At 39.2% G+C, this 21,517-nt stretch overlaps 1 protein-coding gene across 1 annotated transcript in view; it reads left to right on the plus strand.

Annotated features, from left to right (window-relative positions):
- Col19a1 (collagen type XIX alpha 1 chain) overlaps nt 1–21,517 on the plus strand; it is a 302,656-nt gene that overhangs the window by 235,070 nt on the left and 46,069 nt on the right. Inside the window, exons 20-36 of the mRNA XM_034521315.2 lie at nt 244–279; nt 1,679–1,714; nt 1,812–1,865; nt 2,557–2,610; nt 4,186–4,239; nt 4,888–4,977; nt 5,684–5,728; nt 5,837–5,914; nt 9,361–9,396; nt 9,504–9,557; nt 9,645–9,698; nt 11,514–11,555; nt 15,123–15,227; nt 15,313–15,366; nt 15,567–15,620; nt 19,932–19,985; nt 21,300–21,353. Of these exons, the coding sequence (XP_034377206.1) occupies nt 244–279; nt 1,679–1,714; nt 1,812–1,865; nt 2,557–2,610; nt 4,186–4,239; nt 4,888–4,977; nt 5,684–5,728; nt 5,837–5,914; nt 9,361–9,396; nt 9,504–9,557; nt 9,645–9,698; nt 11,514–11,555; nt 15,123–15,227; nt 15,313–15,366; nt 15,567–15,620; nt 19,932–19,985; nt 21,300–21,353 (954 nt within the window). The remainder of the gene's footprint in view (nt 1–243; nt 280–1,678; nt 1,715–1,811; nt 1,866–2,556; nt 2,611–4,185; nt 4,240–4,887; nt 4,978–5,683; nt 5,729–5,836; nt 5,915–9,360; nt 9,397–9,503; nt 9,558–9,644; nt 9,699–11,513; nt 11,556–15,122; nt 15,228–15,312; nt 15,367–15,566; nt 15,621–19,931; nt 19,986–21,299; nt 21,354–21,517) is intronic.

The following is a 21,517-nucleotide window of genomic DNA, read 5'->3' on the forward strand; positions in this document are numbered from 1 at the left end:
TACCCACACCCATTTCCCTGCACTTTCAGATGAGTGTATTCATCTTTATTTCATAATCGAAAGCTTTAGCCTTAGGCAGCGTTTCAATTTAACTGCTGTTGGGAGCATTACATAGTGTTAAAGTGCTTAGCTCCATGCTCATTTGGGACCATGAAGGAATCTGCAAATTAATTCTCAGTTGCCCCTGTCTGAGTTGATTTCTAAGTGTTCATAATTGATTCTGTTTTCTGCCCATTTTCCTAGGGGGAGCCTTTAACAAAAGGTGAAAAGGGAGACAGAGTAAGTAGGTGTTTATCACTGTCTTGGGTTTCCTATTTCATTGATTTTTCTCTCCATTTTGTTGTCTGGTGCATAATACATTTGATAAAGTAAGTTTCCTGAAATTTGTACTTTCTTCTGTGGTTTTTTTTTTTTTTTTTTACTCTTAACTTTAATCCTTGATACGTGCTACCATTTGACAACATTTTAACATCTGATTTGGGTTTTACTGGCTTTCTGTTGTATTTGTACTTGTATCTTACGTTTATTTCGGAGGGCGGTGGCAGTATGCGTATGCCACATCGAGTACATGCCTTGGTGTGTCAATGACGGTCAGAGGACAACTTGTGGGAGCCTGTTTTCTCATTGTACTATGTGGGTCCTGAGGATTAAATTCAGGTCTTCAGGCTCAGCAGCAATGGCTTTTACTCTCTTGAGTCCCGCCAGCTCTATTCTGGTTCTCTTCAGCTTATGTTATTCCCAAGATTGCATGGGGATGAGGTGGGGATTACGCTATTTTGGTCCTAATTTGAAGCAACCTATATTAAATATTAAATACTAACCAAGAGATGAGGACTTTGATTGTGACCACTCCCTGGAATGGCCCCAGAGTTTTCATGGACAGAACTCATAGGCTACCATACTTTCCCATGAGGCTTTGTTATTTTCCAAGAACTACAACTTCCAGCATTCCAGGAAGTTGTCTGGTCTTTGGGCAGGTGAGGCTTACAGGCTAATTTTGGGTATTACACCTACTACTATCAGTGAATAGGCCTCAACGTCATAAAAGTCATCAAGTAAGAATATGTACACTACAAAACAGGCAATGCAGGTTTTCAGAAAATTTGTTAAGACACAAATTAGATTTTAAAGCAAGCCATGGAAAATAAAAAAAAATCTTGCTATTTTATATAATTTATTTTTGTTTGTTTTATTAAGCACCTGGGAGTAGAATCATCAGTGCATATCTCTTTATTCTTCTTTATTCCATTATATTATAATAGACATAATATATCATATAATATATACATGTATTATAGAATATATTATATGCATATATTATATATACTACACAATGTATCTATAATGTGTGTGTGTGTGTGTGTGTGTGTGTGTGTGTGTGTGTGTGTGTATTCTCTCAGCCTATGCTATCCTGACTCATATCTGATGCTGGTGACCATTTGATGGTAAATGAGTCACTGCTGATGTGTCATGATATCACATGAAGAAATGAGGTGTTCTATTACTTACTAGCAATAAGGATTTTGAATGTTTTAGGGTGAGCAATTGTTTGATTGCATGGCTTCCATAATTGCCCCCTTTGTTCTGTGTTAACTGGTAGAAAGTCAATTAAAATATCAAGATGTTGGACCCCATCTGGATTTAGGAATGAACCATATGGTGATTGTTTTATTTTCAGGGAGAACCCGGCCTATTAGGACCACAGGGAATAAAGGTAATCTGGCATTTTTTTTCTCAGTCATAGTTGCAACCTTAACGAGATGGAAAAAATAATAGTAACATTTGACTTTCCTTTCCACTCACGCATTTAGGGGGAACCTGGAGATCCTGGTCCCCCTGGTTTAATAGGAAGTCCAGGGCTAAAGGTATGTACTTCATAAATAAATGTGTGTCAGAAGTCACTATTTGGAAATAATGCAAAAATTACAGCCATCCTGCACTCAAACGGGCTTTGGTGTGTTGCTCATTTTCATCAAGATGTCCTCAGAGACTTTATCTTGTTTCCATGGTGACCCCCACCCCACTGGCTACAATTACTGCAACACATAGAAGCTAGGCCTTTTGGTATACAGTGGGATTTTAAGATTCTTTTTCAGAGCAGATTCACAATAGCATCCATAAAAGCTTTAAGAGTAAACAATGTAAGTTAAATCTACAACCCTGTACCACATTCCTAACAGGATAAGGATTTGAGATATATTTCTTCACTAAAATTATGCATCCCTGAGATGCTTTAGTTTCCCAGGGGAAATTCTACAGGAGTGTCTCAGGGAAGAGCAGTTGTGGGAACTGTGGGAGAGACTTGAGTGGAATGATCCCAGTCAGTGCTTTGGGCTGGTTACCCCATTATCACTTGCTGGTAAAACAGACCAAAACAGATGTTAATGAAACATCTCATAAATATCTTAATAAGCTTTGAACACATTTCAGAATAAGACACAGAAGGTGGGGTGCTGAAAGTCCATCTCTTCCTGATAAAAGTCATGTGGTTTTTCACCAATTTTTAGATATGATCTAGTTTTATGAAAACTTAATATATACCATCTTCTATTTTAGGGTCAGCAAGGACCTGCAGGTTCCATGGGGCCCAGAGGACCACCAGGAGATGTTGTATGTATTGTATCATCACTATTTTGAAATAAAATTGATGTCAGATATAAACTGATTGTGCTACATTCCCCAAAATCATAGATCAACCCCACTACCCAATTGATCACTTCTAATGCTAGGTACTACTGGGGAATCCATTGAAGTGGAACTGAATAAACTAATCTTTGAAATTCTTGATAACTTAATTGTCAGTAGTCAATATTACTACAGAATTGAGGAAACCAGAAATATCCAAAGAAATAAGAGAAAACCAAAAAACACATCAGGTGTTTCCAAATTAGATACGTACACTTGAGTTCAAATATCCATTTTCATACTTTATGATATAAGCTCACTATAGTGTTCTCTCTCTCTCTCTCTCTCTCTCTCTCTCTCTCTCTCTCTCTCTCTCCCCCGTGTGTGTGTGTTTGTGTGTGTGTTACATATACACACATACATACCCTAATGTTCTTTGAAAGCATTTTTCTTCTATTTCCTCATATTTCTACCCCTTAAATAATCTCCTAGTCTCCCCATGGGAACTGAGAGCTAACCATCAAATAATAGAACAAAATGGAGAAAGGTCATGACTACAACTCTCTGCCTGTGACTAGGATTCTAGTTGGGCAGATTTGAGATCTGCCCTCTTTTATGACTTCTTTCCTTGCTCTCAAGTTCACTGCTTGAGCCTCCTGGAGACTACTGGCTGACCCTCATAGTGGACTTGCTAATCTAAGCATCTGACCCATAGGAAATGTTTTCTATCCTTCATTGTCTTAGAGCTCAACTGCTGTGAATAGACACCATGACCAAGGTAACTCTTATATTGTGACAACACTTCATTGGGGCAGGCATACAGTGTTAGAGGTTCAGTCCATTATCATCATGACAGGAAGCATGGAAGCATCCAGGAAGACTTGGTGCTAGAGCAGGAGCTGAGAGTTCTGCATCTTGATCCAACTGCAGAGAGGAGTGGACAGTCTATCTTCCAGTCAGCTAGGAGGAGGGTCTAAAAGTCCATGTCCAAAGGGACACACTTCATCCAACAAGACCCCCACCTCCTAATAGTACCACTCCCTGGGCCAAGCAAATTCAAACCACCACACTCATACAAGCCATTATTAGACCACTTCAGGCATACCTTGTGGAAAGACACCATACAAAAGGGAAAATGTTAATAACACAAGATAAAACATGAAGTACTCTGGTTAGACTGAACTGTCTGTCTGTACCAAGAAAATAAAAAGAGCAAAATCAAAAAAGAAAAGAGCTACTGCACTGTGCAAAAGCATAATAAAAATATTTTGACATTTTTACTTGGGCTGTAGGGCTTGCTACCACCCCCTACCATCCCACCCCCTTCTTAGTAACTGGATAGGTGGAACATTTCAATTTCACTTTTCTGTTTCCCATTAGGGCTGTTGACTTCACTTGAGACAACAAGCCACTCAAATCTCCTAATAACACTTCCCCTAAGGCTAAAATCAACATTACTTTGCATATAGATGCTAAAATTCAGTTCTCTTACAAAGGTAGAAGGCTATAACATTAAGAGATGTTCTAACTGCTCATTTTCTTTCCTTTTGTATTTTCTAGGGATTGCCAGGAGAACATGGTATCCCAGGGAAACAAGGCATTAAGGGAGAAAAGGTACAGTTTAGATTTTATTTCTGTATATTAAGTAAGTAGATAGAAAGGAACAAAAACAAAGATTCTAATGTCATGGAAGAAGCAAAAGATTGCAAGGCTTGAACCTCCCAGGATGTATCAGTACAGGGGACACACATTCATACAACCTGTGTCATGGTGTTTCTGATGTCATGCCTGATTGCAGTGATGGAGCACAGAAACTTCAGATGAGAAAATGAGCTAACCTAGAAGTGGAAATATTTGGATCAAGGTCTAGCATTGGATTCTCAGAAGTCTTGTGGTCTCTTACTACCTGCCTCCTGATATGCATATTAATATTGCATCACTCTCAGGAAATAATAAGATATTTCAATCATCTAAAAAAAGCATGAGTAGACACTCTCTTTATTTCTGTGTTTACGCATAAGTACTGCTAAGCTTTGTATAGCAGAACTCATGTCAGAGCCTGAATGTGTCTAAGATAACAAGTAGAGTGCCCAGAGTGAGCTAGGGACTTGGTAAATGCATTGGAGGAGCTGAATTTAGAACGAAACATAGGATGAACTTTGATTGACTATGACAATATAAAGCAATAGAAACTACTGTCTCCCAATTTCCTAACATGAAGTTCAGCAAAAAAGAGAAAAAATCGCATCTTGTTTTCCACAGGGAGATCCAGGTGGAAGACTGGGCCCTCCTGGACTTCCAGGTCCAAAGGGTGATGCTGGACCTCCAGGAATAAGTTTGCCAGGGAAACCAGTAAGTACTGCCCTGTTACTAGGAGTATATCTGAGCATTCATTCACAGCTAATTCTGGGCCCCCAGTTTTAAGACACAAGTGTGATATTTTTTTTAAGCCTACCAAAATTAGATTCATCTTATACCCTAGCACAGAAAGATAAAACATTTTTAATGTTTCACTGCAAGCCAAGAGGTCACTGGGGCAGACGATGAGCAAGCACAATATTTATGTATCATCTGAGATGTCTCAAAGGTGTCAGGATTTTATGTGCTGATGTCTGAGACATCTATAGAACAACTGTTCCACATCATCTTTCCGAAAGTTTAGGCTTTAAACACAGAACAGGCTGTCACTCAGAGAGAGTGTGTGATCCATGCTCTGCTCAGGACATTGGAAACTGTATCACTCGAAAACCTGAGAGGCAGTATACTCATTCGATTTGTCTGTTTGCCCAACCCTGTTTCTCCCGTTCTATCAACAACTAATGGTGACCATTCTGAAGATTAGATGTTTAATTTCACAGATAAAAAAACTTCTTATATTTTAAGCTAATTATTCAAAATTTATAACCTTGTAAAATAGTCCCTCTATATTTAATAAGAGGCTTACTCAAGTAAAATGAAGGCTGGTGACTGTATCACGGTTTTTGAATTATGACTTCTAATTTTTTAATTATTTAGAAAAAAAATGTAATCATCTTACTTTTTTTTTTTTTCCTTTTAGGGGTTAGATGGAAATCCAGGAGTACCTGGTCCACGTGGGCCAAAGGTATATGAATTTCATAGCTAATTTAAAAGAATTAATACTAAAAAAAAACCAGAACTGAAAATGCATCTGTCTTGTGCCTCAAATTAATGACAGCATTTGATCCCACAGGGTGAAAGAGGTCTGCCAGGTATCCATGGTTCCCCTGGGGACACAGGCCCACCAGGAGTAGGAATCCCTGGTAGAACAGTAAGTAATATTCAGACATTTATTGAAACCCATTGGTTGTTTTTTGTGTCCACTCTTATTCAGTGCAAATCTCGAAATCATGAAACAGTAAGTCAAGGAAAAGAAATAGAAGAGTTACAAGTAGAAAAGGGAGGGATTCAAACCATGCCTATTTAGACACAACTCAATTCTGTGCTTAAGACACTGAAGACATTGCTAGAAACCTTTTAGAGCTGAAAAGTTTTTCATCAACAAAGAACACAAAATAAACATTAAATGTATTATCCTTTCTATGTAGTATTAAGAATCTTGACAAGAAAGATTGGGGTGAGGGGGCAATCTCACTCAATTAGCCTTGGGGTGGGGACTTCCTAAAACTAAGCCTGACTAAAGAAGTCAGAAATGGAAACCTGTTCATTGGAAATGTGAAGCTACAGAAGGAGACACTAGGGGTTGGGACATCTCTGATGCTCATAAACTGGCAGAATTAACGCAATGAGAATGTCAATATTACCAAAAGCCATTCCATGGATTCATTGTAATCTCCACCAAAATTCCCATGATGTTCTTTACAGAACCAGAAAAGGCTATGGTAAAGTACATATGGAAACACAAAAGAACCCTGGACAGAAAAAGAAATCCTAAAGAAAGAGAAGTTCTAGAAATATCATAACACCTGATCTCAACTTATACCACGGAGCCATAGTGTCAAAGCAGCATGGTTCTGGCACATGAGCAGACATGCATACCAAGGGAATAGAATAGAAGACTGCCACAGATACCTAATTTTTGATTTAAAAAAAGTATCAAAAATATTCATTGGACTAAAAGAAAGCCTCTTCAACAAATGGTGCTGGGGAAAACAGATCCTGACATATGGAAGAAAGAAATATGCTCTGGGTCACCTACCCTGAAGAAAATCGTTTAGAATGAATCAAGGGCTTTAATATAAAATGAGAGATTGCTAGAGGAAGCATTAAAAAAAAAAACCTCCTCAAGATACATATATTAGAAGAAACTTTCTAGAAAGAAATCCAGTAGCATGGAAAATAAAAAATTGAAAAATAGGAAGATATGAAACTGAGAAGTGTCTGCACAGCAAAGAAATACAAGCCACCAGGCTGTAGAGACAGCCTACAGAATGGCAAAGGTTGCATCATTGTGTTATTTGAAAAAAAAAAAAAAAAAAAAAACAAACTTCAAAAGTTGAATGCCTAAATAAACAAAAATTCTCCAAATTGTTCAATCAATAATGGGCTAATGAAATAAATAGTCCTTAAGGGAAGAAACACAATAACCAATAGATAAACTGTATAATGTCCTTATACATCAAGGAAATATAAGTTAAAGCTGCTTCTCTCAGGGGGACTGGAAAGATGAATCATTAGTTAAGAACTTGTACTGACTGAGCTTCCAGAGGAAGTGAGTTCAGTTCCCAGCACCCACATCAGGCAACTTACAACATCCTGTATCTCCAGCTCCAGGGGCATCCAATACCGTGACCCCCATACATGTGCATATGCATCACATGTATGTACACAGACACCCAGACACACACATACACACACACACACACACACACCTACCTACCTACAAATAAAATAAATAGCTTTTGAGAATAGCTTTCAGACTCCATCTCTCTTTAGTCCATAAGCTTTCATCATGACAGATGACAAATATTGATAATGATATGAGGAAAATGTAACTCTTATTTATAACTGGTGCAAATGCAAACTGCCACAATGTTCAGGGAAAACAGAAAATAGAACTACCACATGACCCAACTGTGTTATTCTTGAGTACGTATCAAAAGCATTCTAGCTCAGCTTTCTTTCCACAAACAGACTTGTACGTCTGTGTTTATTACTTCACTATCCCCAATAACTAAGAAACGGAAGCAGCCCGGATGTTTCTCAATACATAAAGAAAATGTGGTATATACTCACAAGGGAATTTTATTCGTCCAATAAAGGAAAGTGCATTTGACTAGAAATCATTCTATTAGATGAAATAATCCAGACTCAGAAAGACAAATGGTGCATATTTTTTCTCCATGGGGAGAGGGGTGTGTGTGTGTGTGTGTGTGTGTGTGTGTGTGTGTGTGTGATATAAGCAGACATGAAACTATGGAAGGGGAGAAAGGATTATAAAAAAGAGGAGAGGCAGAAATAAAAGAGAAGGTGATGAAATACATCTGACGGTAAGCAGGAGGAGTCTCTTATGGTGAGAAATGGAGACCACCAAGAAGAAAGTGGCTGGAAAAGGGCAGTGGGGGAGGGAAGTGTACAAGAGCTTCATGTCTATGAAAATGCCGGAATGGAACCCATTCCTTTATATACTGCCTTTAAAAGATGATAAAACATTGTATTAAGAACTCATTAAAGAGGTAACAAATTTGTAGAGGGGAAGTATCAGGAACACAATCGAAAGGCAAAGAAAAGGCTTGGGTAATAACAGTTCTGTGAATATTTTTAAAGAAGATAAGAAACAGAGCAAACGCTGATGCCAGTTGATTAAAAGGAAAAACAAATAAAGCTCACTGTGTAGCCCTGGCTGGCCTGAAACGCACTGCATAAATCAGACTGATCTAGAACTCACAGGGAACTGCCTGCCTATGCTTCTTGAGTGCTAAATTAAAGACTGTGCCACCACAAGTGTCTTGACTAGCTTGAGCCTCACTTGAGTTATGTGAACCCAGTGTTTGAGGAGTAGCCATCTCCTCCCTCCAATGAATGAGGGTGTGGGCTGTTTCTAAGGAGAAAAATGAGGGACGCATGGGTCCCTGAGTCCTTTGTGTATATTGTGGCTGTTAGCTTGGTGGTTTTGTGGGACTCCTAACGGTGGAAGCTGGTGTTTCTTGACTCTTTTGCCTGCTCTTGGGGCTCTTCTCCTCTTATTGGGTTGCCTTGTCCGGCCTTGATATTATATCTTGTTTTGTCATGTTGGGTTGTTATCTCTTGGAGGCTTGCCCTTTGATGAAGAGGAAATGGAGAAGGGAGGGATGAAAGAGAGGGGAGGTGAAGGGGAGCTGGGAGGAGTGGAGGGAAAAGGAACTGTTATCAGAATGTATTGTATGAGAGAAGCATCTATTTCCAGTTAAATAGACAAATAGACAAATAAACAGGAAACCGAACCAATGAAGAAAAAAAAAAAGGCCCAGGCCCCTCAGCCCCATGCGCAGCTGGTTTCTGATCTGATAGGATTTGGACACATCGTTTGCACAGTGAGCAGCAGCATTGTGGAGAAAAAGAAACTTTGTGCAAGCAAAGTCTCATACGTCTAAGCCTCAGATATTTGGTCGTTTAACCACTGCTTGACGTCATGATGAACTTTCTAGCAACCGTGTGCGAGGTTTCCAGAGCTTTCAGATTACTCAAGTGTCAAACCCTGTGGCTCTGCTTATAAACAGGGGGGCATTTGTGGATACTCTTGGTAGAATCTGGATAATTCTCTCTCATTTTACACAGGGCTCCCAAGGACCAGCCGGAGAGCCAGGTATTCAGGTAGGTGACTTCGTTACATCTTTCAACAAAGCAAGTTTCGTTTTCTTGATCACTGGAAATTACTGAAAAGACGTTGCTAAGCAATTTCTAATCCCACCCCTCCCCAGGGTCCTCGAGGGCTGCCTGGGTTGCCAGGAACTCCCGGGATGCCAGGGAATGACGTAAGGACCGTTTCCCAACTCCCATCCCCTGTCTGTTTTAACTTGCTCTAACTTGCAGAGGTTTGAATAAGTTGCCTCTGTTTCTAGGGAGCTCCAGGGAAAGATGGAAAGCCAGGCCTTCCAGGCCCCCCAGGTGACCCGGTATGTAGCCAGGCTTTGCCTGATTTATGTATCTTTAATGTACCCAGAAACCAAATAGCCTACCAAGCAAATTTTGCTGTCCAAACTAATTACAATGCTCGGTGTCTGCTTGGTGATTTTGTTTATCCCCATTATTTTGTAGAAGAAAAAAAAAATTCAAGCTGGGTCAGCACTATTTGTGTGTGTGTGTGTGTGTGTGTGTGTGTGTGTGTGTGTGTGTGTGTGATGAATACTTATTTCCTAGGGATATAATTCAGCTGTACAATTTTGCCCCAGGCTGAGTCTGAGCATTTAATGTCTTTGTTCCATGGGAAATTGAGATAAACTAGATAGCCACAATTTCTCTTCTTCCTGATGCTGGCAAGTAAGTGAATTTCATTTTCTAAATGAAAGTTTTCAGGTAAGTTACCTCCGATGTGGTGCCTCTTCATTGATGGAGTGCCTCTGAACAGATGAGATGATTAAATTATGAAAATTGGATTGAAAATCACAGAAAACGCATTAAGATACTAACCATGTGTTACATAGTTTTATTTCAGGTTAAACCTTGCTATGAGTGACAGTAAATCTCTTTAAACAGCCTCAGCCCCAACACTTAAATTTTTGAGAGGCCCATATGGCACATGGCATTGTATTAAGAGTCTTGTATAATAAAATCCAAATCTGGCCTCTCTCTGGGTTCACGGAGCCCCCTCAGCTCCCATACTGCTTGCACACCTGGGAGCCTTCCTTTAGCACCATCACTGAATCCTGTGTGCCTCACCACAGTTCCTGTAGACAGACAACAGTCAGCTTGTTGCAGTGCTAAGGACATTTTAAGACCTGTCACGCAAATATAGCCCGTGTTCCCCAGGTATCCATCTTGTCCCTCTGAAGTCTCTTCTGAACTTCCGTAAGAGCTAACTTTAAGACAGGCTCACCCTAGCTATCCACATATTTCTCAGTAGCTGGATAATGTACTTCATGAAGAAGTGATTTCCTTTTAACTGATGATTTTACTTTTATACATCACTTGAAACCAACAGCATAGGGAAAGCATAGAAGCTACCAGGTCGTGAAGCTACAAAATACAGATGTATGAAGAAAGCAATGATACACACACGTGAGCTTGCATGTTCTTGGTGAAGGAACAATGACTACTCTAATAGCCTGGCTCCTTCAGTGCTGGGTGACACGCCATGAAACGCTAAGCCAGCGAGACCAAAGTTCCATGTCCCAAATTTCAGCTAGCATGTCACTTCAAGAAAAAAAAAAAAAAAAAAAAAAAAAAAAATATATATATATATATATATATATATACATATATATATATATATCAACTAATCTGGTCCCTTGGGGACTCACAGAGACTAAACCACCAACCAAAGAGCTTGCAGGGGCTGGACCTAGGACCTCCACATATTTGTAGCAGATGTACAGCTTGGTCTTCATGTGGGTCCCTAACAATTAGAGTGGGGGATGTCTCTGACTCTGGTGCCTGCCATTGTATTTCCTTCCCCTACCTGGACTGCCTGTTTGGGCCTCAGTGAAAGGCTATGCCTAGCCCTGCTGGGACTAGATGTCCTACGGTAGGGTGGTACCCAAGGGGGGCTTTCCCTTCTCTGAGGAGAACGGGAGGGGGTAACGGAAGGGAGGATTTTCAAGGGTGGGACTGGGAGGAGAGGAGGAGAGAGGGAAGGCTGCAATTGGGATGTAATGTGAAAAAAATATGAAACAAAAAGTAAAAAATTATCAACTTCTATGTTCATATTACATTGTGTTCATGCATATGCAAATATCCATGGATTTGGGTTTTTTCTCTCTTCTTAACTACAGATTGCACTTCCTCTCTTGGGAGACATTGGCGCCCTGCTGAAGGTATTCTTTTGCTATTAGAAAAAAAAAAAAAAAAGTACACATTGGTGGGCAGGAAAGGTTAAAAGGTAACTTTCTACCAAAGATAGAATTAACTGCTCAGCCCAAAAGAATTCAAATTCAAATGTTAGAAAATATGTAAGACAGAAAAACACAATGTTCTACAATAAATTCTAGCATTTATGCGAATCTTCGCACTCTGAAATTCAGGGTCTCACATTGTCAATATGGAGATGCAGGAGGGCAGTATTGATGAAAGACAAGAAGGGGTGATGTCATTGAGAGATACCTTTAAGTAGATCTTGCCTCCCCTGAAGCAGTAGCTTCCTCTTCCTGGATGTTTACCCACCCTGGTTCCCTGCTGTGAATCACAGCTGCCACCCTGTCAGCTCTGGTCCCTCTCAAGATGAAAGTCCATGCATCTAGCTTACAGATTGAGTTTTTATGTCATGGAATTTCACAGAATGAGCTATAAAGTTCCAAAGCCAACAATTGCTCTAACATCTGTTACTCTGTTAAACAAAAATTATCTCTACCAATTATCTATTCTATAAAGTGCCTTGAGCTAAACATGGTGGCACATGCCTGTAATTCTAGCCTTCAAGAGACTTAAACAGGAATACCACAAGTTTTAATCCAGCTTTAACTACTCAGAAACACACACACACATGCACACACACACAGCTACCATCTTTTTCTTAAATACTTTACTGTATTTTATTAGTAAGAATGGAAGCTCTGAGGAATCTGGTAGTGGGTAAAACTATGTCTGTGTAGTCTCTGTGTAAGAGACTCTAGTAAGAGCTGGTGAAAGCAAATGAAAATGTAGCTGTTGATTTTACTCTTGCATGTCCTGTCTATGAATGAACAGAAAGTATGAGCACATGCACCACTCAAGCTTACAGATATTTTACTTATACAACTTGTGTTCATTCTAAAGATTTATTTGATGACTTACATGTAAACATGAAGAAATAGTTATAGCATTGAATCTACCAAAAGACACGGTCTAGGGGACATACTGTTTGGGGAATTAAAATTTTCAGACAAGATATATAAATGTAAATATTAATATAAAAATGTTTTAAAGTGGCTATTAGAAACTCCAAAACAGCAATATGTGTTTCTAAGACAGAATATTTGTGAGGGTTTCAGAGAACTTCCTTATTTTTTTTCTGAGTTGTAATTATATGCCAGTCAATGCAGTATTACTTATTTCTTCCCACTCAGTCTTTACCAAAATGTTATAAGCTCAGGCTGGAGTTCCATTCTCATTCATCAAAGATACTCAAAGTTCTAAGGAGCTAAACAGTTTGCCCAGATACATAACTAATAAGTATGAAGTTGACCCAGGAGTTCGTGTCCTGGGGTACTAAGTCCTAGATTCTTTGTAACAGCGATGATGTGAGAAATGACTGGATTGTAGCAATTAGACACTTGAATTCTTGAAGGATGAGAAATGTGTATACTCACCAAGAACTTAATGTTCCAATAAAATACGGATGGCTCACAGAACGGTAACATACGGAGTGGACTCTGTTAAGAGAGAACCAGGCCTCCAGGGGTCTCAGGTATCTGAGGAACTGGCAGTCTTGCCAGGACAGCCTCCTATACACTACTCTACTCTTCCAGTCCCAGAACCATCTCAGTAAGGTCCTGGTGGGATGCAGGTAGGAAAGCTTTGCAGGTGACCCCAGCAAGCTTTATTCAAAAGAAGAAGGGGGGGGAACAAATAGCTCCCACCCAAAATCTAAATCCAAGAATTTGATGAATGGTGAAAACAACTTAATAACATAATGTTAAGACCTGAGCTTGTAACTCAGCAAGCTAACTCAAGCTCCATGTACTGAGTCTTTAACAAGGTATTAACTGCCTTTTGTTTTCTAAGATGTCTTCAGGTAGGGCATGGAGAAGAATTAGCATAATTTTAAAACCAAACCCTTCCTTCCAGCTCCTCTAGGTTAATCAGTGTGTGGGGTCCCCTTTGAATTAGATTGTGTGTTGGCTAATGATGAACACATCCCAATCATTTTTATAAAATAATATTGAGTGTTTTCAAGATCCTATATGAAAACCAATTTTCCTTGTTTTAACATCCTGCTTTATCTAACTAAAGAAAATAAGACCAATGCCAAATAAATAAATAAATAAATAAATCTAAGAGGTTTCTGTTGAGTTATAACAATTATCATCTTTTCAAATTTTACTAAAATCATTAATGCAATCATCTGTCTGAGAATGTTCTGAGAATGATTCTGAAATCAGTGTTCTAAGGTTTTGCACTATTTTGATAAAATGTTTGTGTATGGGGGGGTGTCTACAGTCATAATTCATCTTTTTTGTACATCTTGAAATGTGGAAACTCTCCTGATTCTCTTGAGTTCCACCTTCCCCATCACTGCATGATGGCTGTACAACTTTATGTGTGTTTATAAATTCTTCTATCAACTTGACAGTCCCATGCAATGACATAAGTGGTAAAATTGTTTGATCAACTATACACATGATTCTGGTGTCAGTTTACATATTTGAACCCTAGAAAGAACCATTCTAGAGTTGAATCTAATCTAGCATTTCTGAGGCCAAGATCCTTCTTAATATCACACATAGTTGTGTTCCCAGGGGAATATATTTCTAGGCACCAGATATTTATTGGACCAAAAGTATTGGTTATGGATGGCTTTGGTTTTTTATCAATGGCAAATCTCTCTTCCTTTTTCTGTTCAACGATTCTTCCCATGAATGAAAACCAGAAGCTTCTTTGGTCCTACCTTGTCAACTGACTTCTCCATCAGAGGTTCCTAGTCTTAGTCCTGATTATATTTTTATTCAACATTTTGTTTTAAAATAAACTTTTCACAGATATTTTCCCTAGCCATGTGATAAGACGTTGGTTTATTTTGGAAACAAAGACACTTTGACTGGGGCATCTATAGATCACCTGTGGGTTGTACTGAAGTCAGTGAAATGTTGATTCCACTGAGGTTTCCTGTCTCCTCTTAGGTTTGACCCTGGGTCAACTCAAAGACCCTCAAGTTTCTGTTTTTCTCAAGGATGCCTTCACTGACAGATATTAGCAGACCCAGTGGTGGGTCCCTAACTAATTCTGCTTTCAAATCAGAAATGTTCCTTTTCTGCCTTTTTTCTAATTGTATTTCCACTACTTGGGCTATTAGTTTGATATACTATTTAATCTTGCTGCTTAATCCAGACTTTGATATAGCTTCCCTTCCTCGACATGCTAAAAATATTAAAAACTCAGACTGTGTTTTCAAATTACATTCCCCACCCCCATTATTTATTGGGAGTTTTCCTTTGAGATGGCATCAGAGATGTATGTGTGGTATCTTCATTTTTAAGTACACATTTACCAGTATCATAAACCGAGATTAGTGATTAGGTTTGTCCAAGTTTTTAACCTCAAAAGAGTCATCCTCCAAATTGGACACACGGGTCTCTGAAAGCAGAATGGCTTCAGAATTCCTCACTCGCAAGGTTCAAATAGATCAGACCTCAGTTTCTTAAATGGTTTTTATGAACCTCTCAGTAAGTTGTCTTTATACTCGCTAGAACTTCTGTGGCAACTGCCAAGCCAATGTCCCTGGGCTCAAAAGCAACAATGGGGATGAAGGAGGCGCTGGGGAGCCTGGGAAATATGACCCTGCAGCCAGGAAGGTGAGCAGTTTGTTGCATGTTTGTGGGCCCTACAGCACTCCTACCAAGTACCCCCTTGCAGCTCTGTTATCCCTCTGTCTTCCAGGGTGATGTAGGGCCACGAGGTCCTCCAGGAATCCCAGGCAGAGAGGGGCCAAAGGTAAGAAAGTCTTCCGTGAGATTTGTCAACTCTACTAAAAGTAGAACTTACTTTGGCAAGGTGGGGCAGGCTGCCATTGCTTTATACTCTGATTCTCTCCAAACCTCGGGGGTTCTGATGGGAGGTGTTACTTTATTTTCCCCATTGTTCCAAATGACACTAAAATGGTCCAGCATTAGCTGAAGTTATTGTCCTTTTAGGGAAGCAAAGGAGAACGCGGCTACCCTGGACTACATGGGGAAAAAGGTGATGAGGTAAGCGATTCTGTTGTTGCTTCTCTGTACTTGATCGAAGAGAGGAAAGATGTTGAGGTGATTATTATTCTGAAGGTATACACCAACCAACCATTTGTTGCCTTCAAATATCCCAACTAAATGCCACAGAGACCTTTAGATTTATAATAAGCCATAAAGCACTAGAACAGAGCAGACATCAGTCCTCTATGCTATTTTGTGTGCTTCCTTGTCAAAAATCCCTGACATATAACTTTTGTTTGAGCTGCTTCTGCTCCATCATGCCAACCCTCGTGGCCAGGTGCTCCTGACCCACGCAACCCCATGGCGACTTTCTTCCTTCTTTCCCTCTCACTCTCCCTCGTGGTCCCTGCCTGAGACCCCAAGCCCAGGAATGAAGCTCCACCTTCCTTTCTTCTGCCCAACTACAGGCTGTAGGCATCCTTATTAACCAATCAGGGATAACTTGGGGGAACAAAAACTGGTATTCACTCATAGGGAGCAACCAGATCTTGGGGGCCAGTTTTTTTCCATTTGAATACACAGCAGCATCAGACCAACCCAAACAGAAAGACACTACGTTCTCCGTGATGTATGTTTAATCCCAAGACCTTTTAAAACCATGAGTAGGTAGTTGTTTTAAAGTAACACATTTTAATAATTATGGATGTCCATTTATCTATGGTGGTCCAGATGTGGAAACACAACATCACGGCTAATAATTACTATGTAAATTATGGGGTTTCTGGTTTCAAGTAATTATCCTAACTCTTGCAGAATAGAAAGAGGAAGAATATAATCACAAAAAGAAACATAAGGGTTTCTAAAAGAAGGAGAGAGTGTCTGAACAAATGTATGGATGAGGGCAGCTTCAGAACACAGCTGAGAGCCAGGGGACACCTCTGTACCACGATTCAACCTTAACAACCGTGATTTCTCTAAGTCGCTGCTCAGCTTCCAAGGGCTTGGGAGAAATAAGCTGAGCTAAGAATCTGGGTGGACTGGTTTAGGTCATCCACTAACCCGCAGGACCAAGCACCCAACTCAGATGTGGTTTTGAAATAATGGTGTAATTTTCTGACGGTAAGCCACAGTGATGCTCAGGATATTATTCCTCCCCTGCATAACTCACATTAACTCTTAGAAAAACCAATTAGAATGATGAATTGCTGTTAGTTTAAACAGTTTTGGTGCTAATAGTTCTTAATGAAAGTAAGAAAGCCATCTGGCATATATTAACCTTGATGGTAGTATGGGAAATTATGACACTGTAAAATAGATCTATTTTCCTGGTTGGAACTGTATTTCACATTACAAGCTATCATCATTTATTATTATTTTTATTGATATTCATTGTGTTCTAGAAACCTTTAAGATTGGCTCGGGATTGTTTCCCAAGTTAAAAAAAAAATTAGAGAATGAGAAATACGGCATTTATTTTCATTTATAAATAAAACATTACAGGCATTTGTTTTGAAAACAAGTAAGAATTAATGAGCTTTTGCTTCCTCAAGTTCCACAGAAGGTTTCTGTAAAGTCTAAGCACAGCGATGGGTTTTCACAGGCAGCCAGGTTTTAACTGCCTAGATTCTAAAGGTGGGCTTACAAGGCCATTGAGGGGATAATTACAAAACAAGGGAATTGAGAAATAATTGGAATTGGAGCTTTTTATGAGTCACTCTGTTAAACTCACGAGAAGTTAATTTTTATCGATTTTGTGAGGTGTTTTGCCATCTTGGTGAGCGGAACTCACTGTTAATATCCCTCCATATTTGAGTGTGTTCTTGCTTAGACACACTTTGCGCGCTCTTTCCCATGGATCACACGAAATTCTGCAGACGGCTCACTAGAGTGCAGGAGGCCCCTCTTCCTTTGTCCTCTACATCCCAAGTATAACATGGATGAACCTGGCCCAACACAACTTTTGTCTCTAGCACAGATAAAAGACAGCAAACACTTGTATCATCCACTTGCACTCAAAGAACACCTTAGTCATTTGGCTGATTTGCCTGATGACTAAAATATTAACCAACAATATATACCTTTCCAACTGGTCAACAGACTGTACAGTGATAATAGACATGCGTTGTCTCTACTGTTAAAAAACCAAAACCATCTATTCTTCATTGAGTGGAAAGGGTACAGAGGGAAGCTCATACCTTTTGGGGGTTTAATTTCAGAAACATCAATTTAACTCAATAAGTTAGAGGAATGACCCACTTGTCGATGTTTTGAAAAGCGGCTTACTCCAGGTTCTTCCTGTTACTGTTCGGCTCAGCATCAAATTGTAACGTGCAAAGAGACCATAGATCCTATGTTTCCTAGCCAGAGAAAAATTTTGACTATATGTCTTTATATATGATTGTATGATAATAAATGACAAATGAGGCATGAAATGTACTCACAAAGTATAGCATTGATGGCTCAATACCTAGGTGATCAATTTTAATTTGAGTTTGAATATGGCGCTATGTGCTAAACTTGGCCATCTTGCTCTTGAGTGTTGGCATCCTTTAATAGCCATTGTGTCTTATAAAATCTTCATATCGCCCCTTACGCCTCCATGGCAGTTTTCACTTTTGTGACATAATTTCAAGCAGCTGAGAAAGATGGTTTTTTACTTATGTTGGGGGGTTATTTTCAAGTTCAATGCAGTCATCAGAGGTTAACGACTCCCATGCTTATAAATTATACAACCCAAAAACTCACTCAGCATCCCAAAGTTGAGACTTAAAGTAGCAAAGAGAGGAAGATATATGCATAAGTATATCTGAAAGAGGTATATGTAAAAATATTATGGAAATGTGGATGTTTTAAGATAAAAAAAAACTTATTATACACATGCATAAGTTCAGTCATTAAAAAGTACCATTCCCCAATTGTTCCTTCCACTTACAAAATTATAAATTTGTTTATACACTCCCACAGGTGATAATAGGGACATGAAAAGAGGTGGTCCACTATACTGATATGAGTCGTTCGCACGTGCACATGTGCACATATGTGCACACAGCAAGCCCACGGGTTGATAAAATCTTGAAGAGTGAAGAACATACTTTTTCTTTAATACAAATATACATAAGATTTTTGCCTGATACTTATTTCATGAGGCATTCCAGAACACTCAAGGAGATCCTTGAAGTATTTCTTCATGCCATACCTGTCTTAGTTACTTTTCTATTGCTATGACCAAGGCAATATGTGTGTGTGTGTGTGTGTGTGTGTGTGTGTGTGTGTGTGTGCGTGCGTGCGTGCGTGCGTGCGTGCGTGCGTGTGTGTGTGTGTGTGTGTGTGTGTGTGTGTGTATATATGTTAGTCCATAATCATCATGGTTGAAAGCATAGCAGCAGGTAGGTAGTCATAGAGCTGGAGAAGGAGCTGAGAGCTTACATTTTACAAGCAAGAGACAGAGAGAGAGGGGGAGTCTGGGCCTGGCATAGGCTTATGATACCTCAAAGCTCACCACCCAGTGACGCACCTCCAACAAGGCCAAACCTCCTAATCCTTCCAAAACAGTTCCACTACCTACCAATTAGGGGCCAAACTTTCAAATATATGAGCTTATTAAAGTTATTCACATTCAAACTACCACAGTATCTCAAGAATAAACCTGAAACAACATGTGGTCTCTTTAGTATAGGATAAAATGAACTTATTCTTAAGCCTATTGGTGCAAAGAATCTTGATCCAGCCCAGTCCTGTTGACATCTCATAAATACAGATGCAAGTCATTTTACCACAGTCACTTTGCCTGATATTTATAATGGGCATAAAAATCCATCATTTAAGAACATTAGAAAGAGGATTTCTAATATAACAAATAATATTAGAGTAACATAAAAATACTTTATTTAGTAAAGAGACTGAGTCTTGAAAGAATGGTGCCATTCAATCCAGAACTTGGGTCTTCTTTTCTTTGTGTGCTTTTTGCTTATTTGTTTGGTCAGTGTTTACATTGATGGCGGTCAAGGCCTGAGCTTGATGACTGTTAGGCAAGTATTGCACCACTGAGCCACAACCCCAGGCCTTGCATCTACAACTCTATGCATTTCCTCTGAATCTGAAACAACAAACAGGTGAATAATATTTTTTTCTCTAATTAAAATGTGATCTAAGCCTCTTATAGAAAAAGTGGTAAAAACCTAAAACTTATGTCTGTTCCCACAACACACCAAGGAATAGTGTGTGTTATATATGGTGTATGGTCATAGCGGTATTATAGATGGTCCACGTTCTGAACCCCAGAAAGCCTCTGAAAGTGCTGGAAATCTCACTAAGGTTGACAGTAAATTCACTCAACACCAAAATCTGACAATTATGGGTTTTTTCCAGGGTCTTCAAGGAATTCCGGGCCTCTCAGGAGCTCCTGGCCCAGCTGGACCCCCTGTAAGTATTTGCTAAGACTCATTCCATACCTGTAGGAATGCTGCATGGTGCATTAATATTCATAGTGCCTTTCCTGCTCTGTATCTTTGTGTAGCTCAGCCATTGCCTCAAAAATTAGCCTCCTCCAGCACCTCCAATTTTCATCTAAAATTATTTAAGCCTGCTCAGTGTCCTGGAGACTTCTCATCAGAATTTTTACCTAAGAGCTGTTTCTCACTCTGTTGGAAATAAAATAACTCAAGTACATTCTCTCCTTGGTTATAAATTTTTGGCACTAACCTTAGAAGAGATATTCAGATGTAACACAAGCTGAGATTTTCTAAAGAAAAATAACAGGCCAAAGATTATCAACTTTAATTTGCTATATTCCTATATGTGATTTAAAAAAAAAAATTCTGTTTCCGATGCCCACTTGAACACAGCAATATGGCCTTTGGGTTATCTTGTTTTCCTGGAACAGAATCTTCTTTCATTTCCAACCTGCCAAACCCAATCTCTTATTTAGAGTTTAATTCTAAGTAATCCTAGAGTTCAATTGCCAGATAAAAGATGGGACACACAATTACACTTGAGTTTCAAACCAGCAAATAATCTTTATATAAGTTTGTCCCAAATAATGCATTTCCTTTCTAAACCAACGCCACTAAAGTCAATGTCTCAACCTCTCTGTCTCTTCTCTTAAAGTTCGTATGCCAATAAATTATTTTCATCTCTCAAATAAGAAATGATCATCCCTTAATATTTTGAGCTATGGGTTTGCCATAATTAAAAGTTTATCATTTATGCTTGCACCTACATAGTAAAACTGAAAATTATGAAAGAGAACCGTAAAAGAAACCACAAGAATTACTGCTAATTCTATTCTCAAAGAAGAATTAAGATTAACTTTTGTTTTCCTTTTTACAATGCAGATCACATAACTCAGTATGCACATTTTTCATTCTGCCCAGTACTGGAGTATTTAAGATGTTGATCGCTACCAAAATTATACCTCATTTAGAAAGATGTGTTATGTAAATTGCCATTTAAGCAGCAAGGCTAAATTCTTAAGTGCATCAAAAGGTTTCAATTAAGGTCATTAAATGTGGTTAGCCAAGATGAAAAAAAACCTCACAGATAGAAATTTTTTAACCTTCCAAGGGCTTATTAAGAGGATAGGGCTGCTGTATCAGCCTGAAGAAATATAAGCTTGTAGAGCCAATTTAATTAGGATCAAATGACCTTTGAAATGGGTAAGTTGAAGCGACCAACTTCCACCCCCTTTTGACCATTGACTTGTTGGTTCCATAACAAACTCAGCTTTTCATTTTGTAGGGCTTAACAGGAAGAACTGGACATCCTGGTCCCACTGGAGCCAAAGGTGACAAGGTACAGAGGAAAATGGGGCTTGGGTTAGGGGTAAGGTGGGACCATTTACTGAGAGCTCCATGCAATCAAGGGCAGCCTACATGTGATGTATGTTGGGCAGTGGCTATTCATGGAGTGGACTTGCAAAGCTGTTGGTCTAAAAAGGGGTCCGACCACAGTACTCA

This window comes from Arvicanthis niloticus, chromosome 17, assembly GCF_011762505.2.
Source record: "Arvicanthis niloticus isolate mArvNil1 chromosome 17, mArvNil1.pat.X, whole genome shotgun sequence".
NCBI lineage: Eukaryota > Metazoa > Chordata > Mammalia > Rodentia > Muridae > Arvicanthis > Arvicanthis niloticus.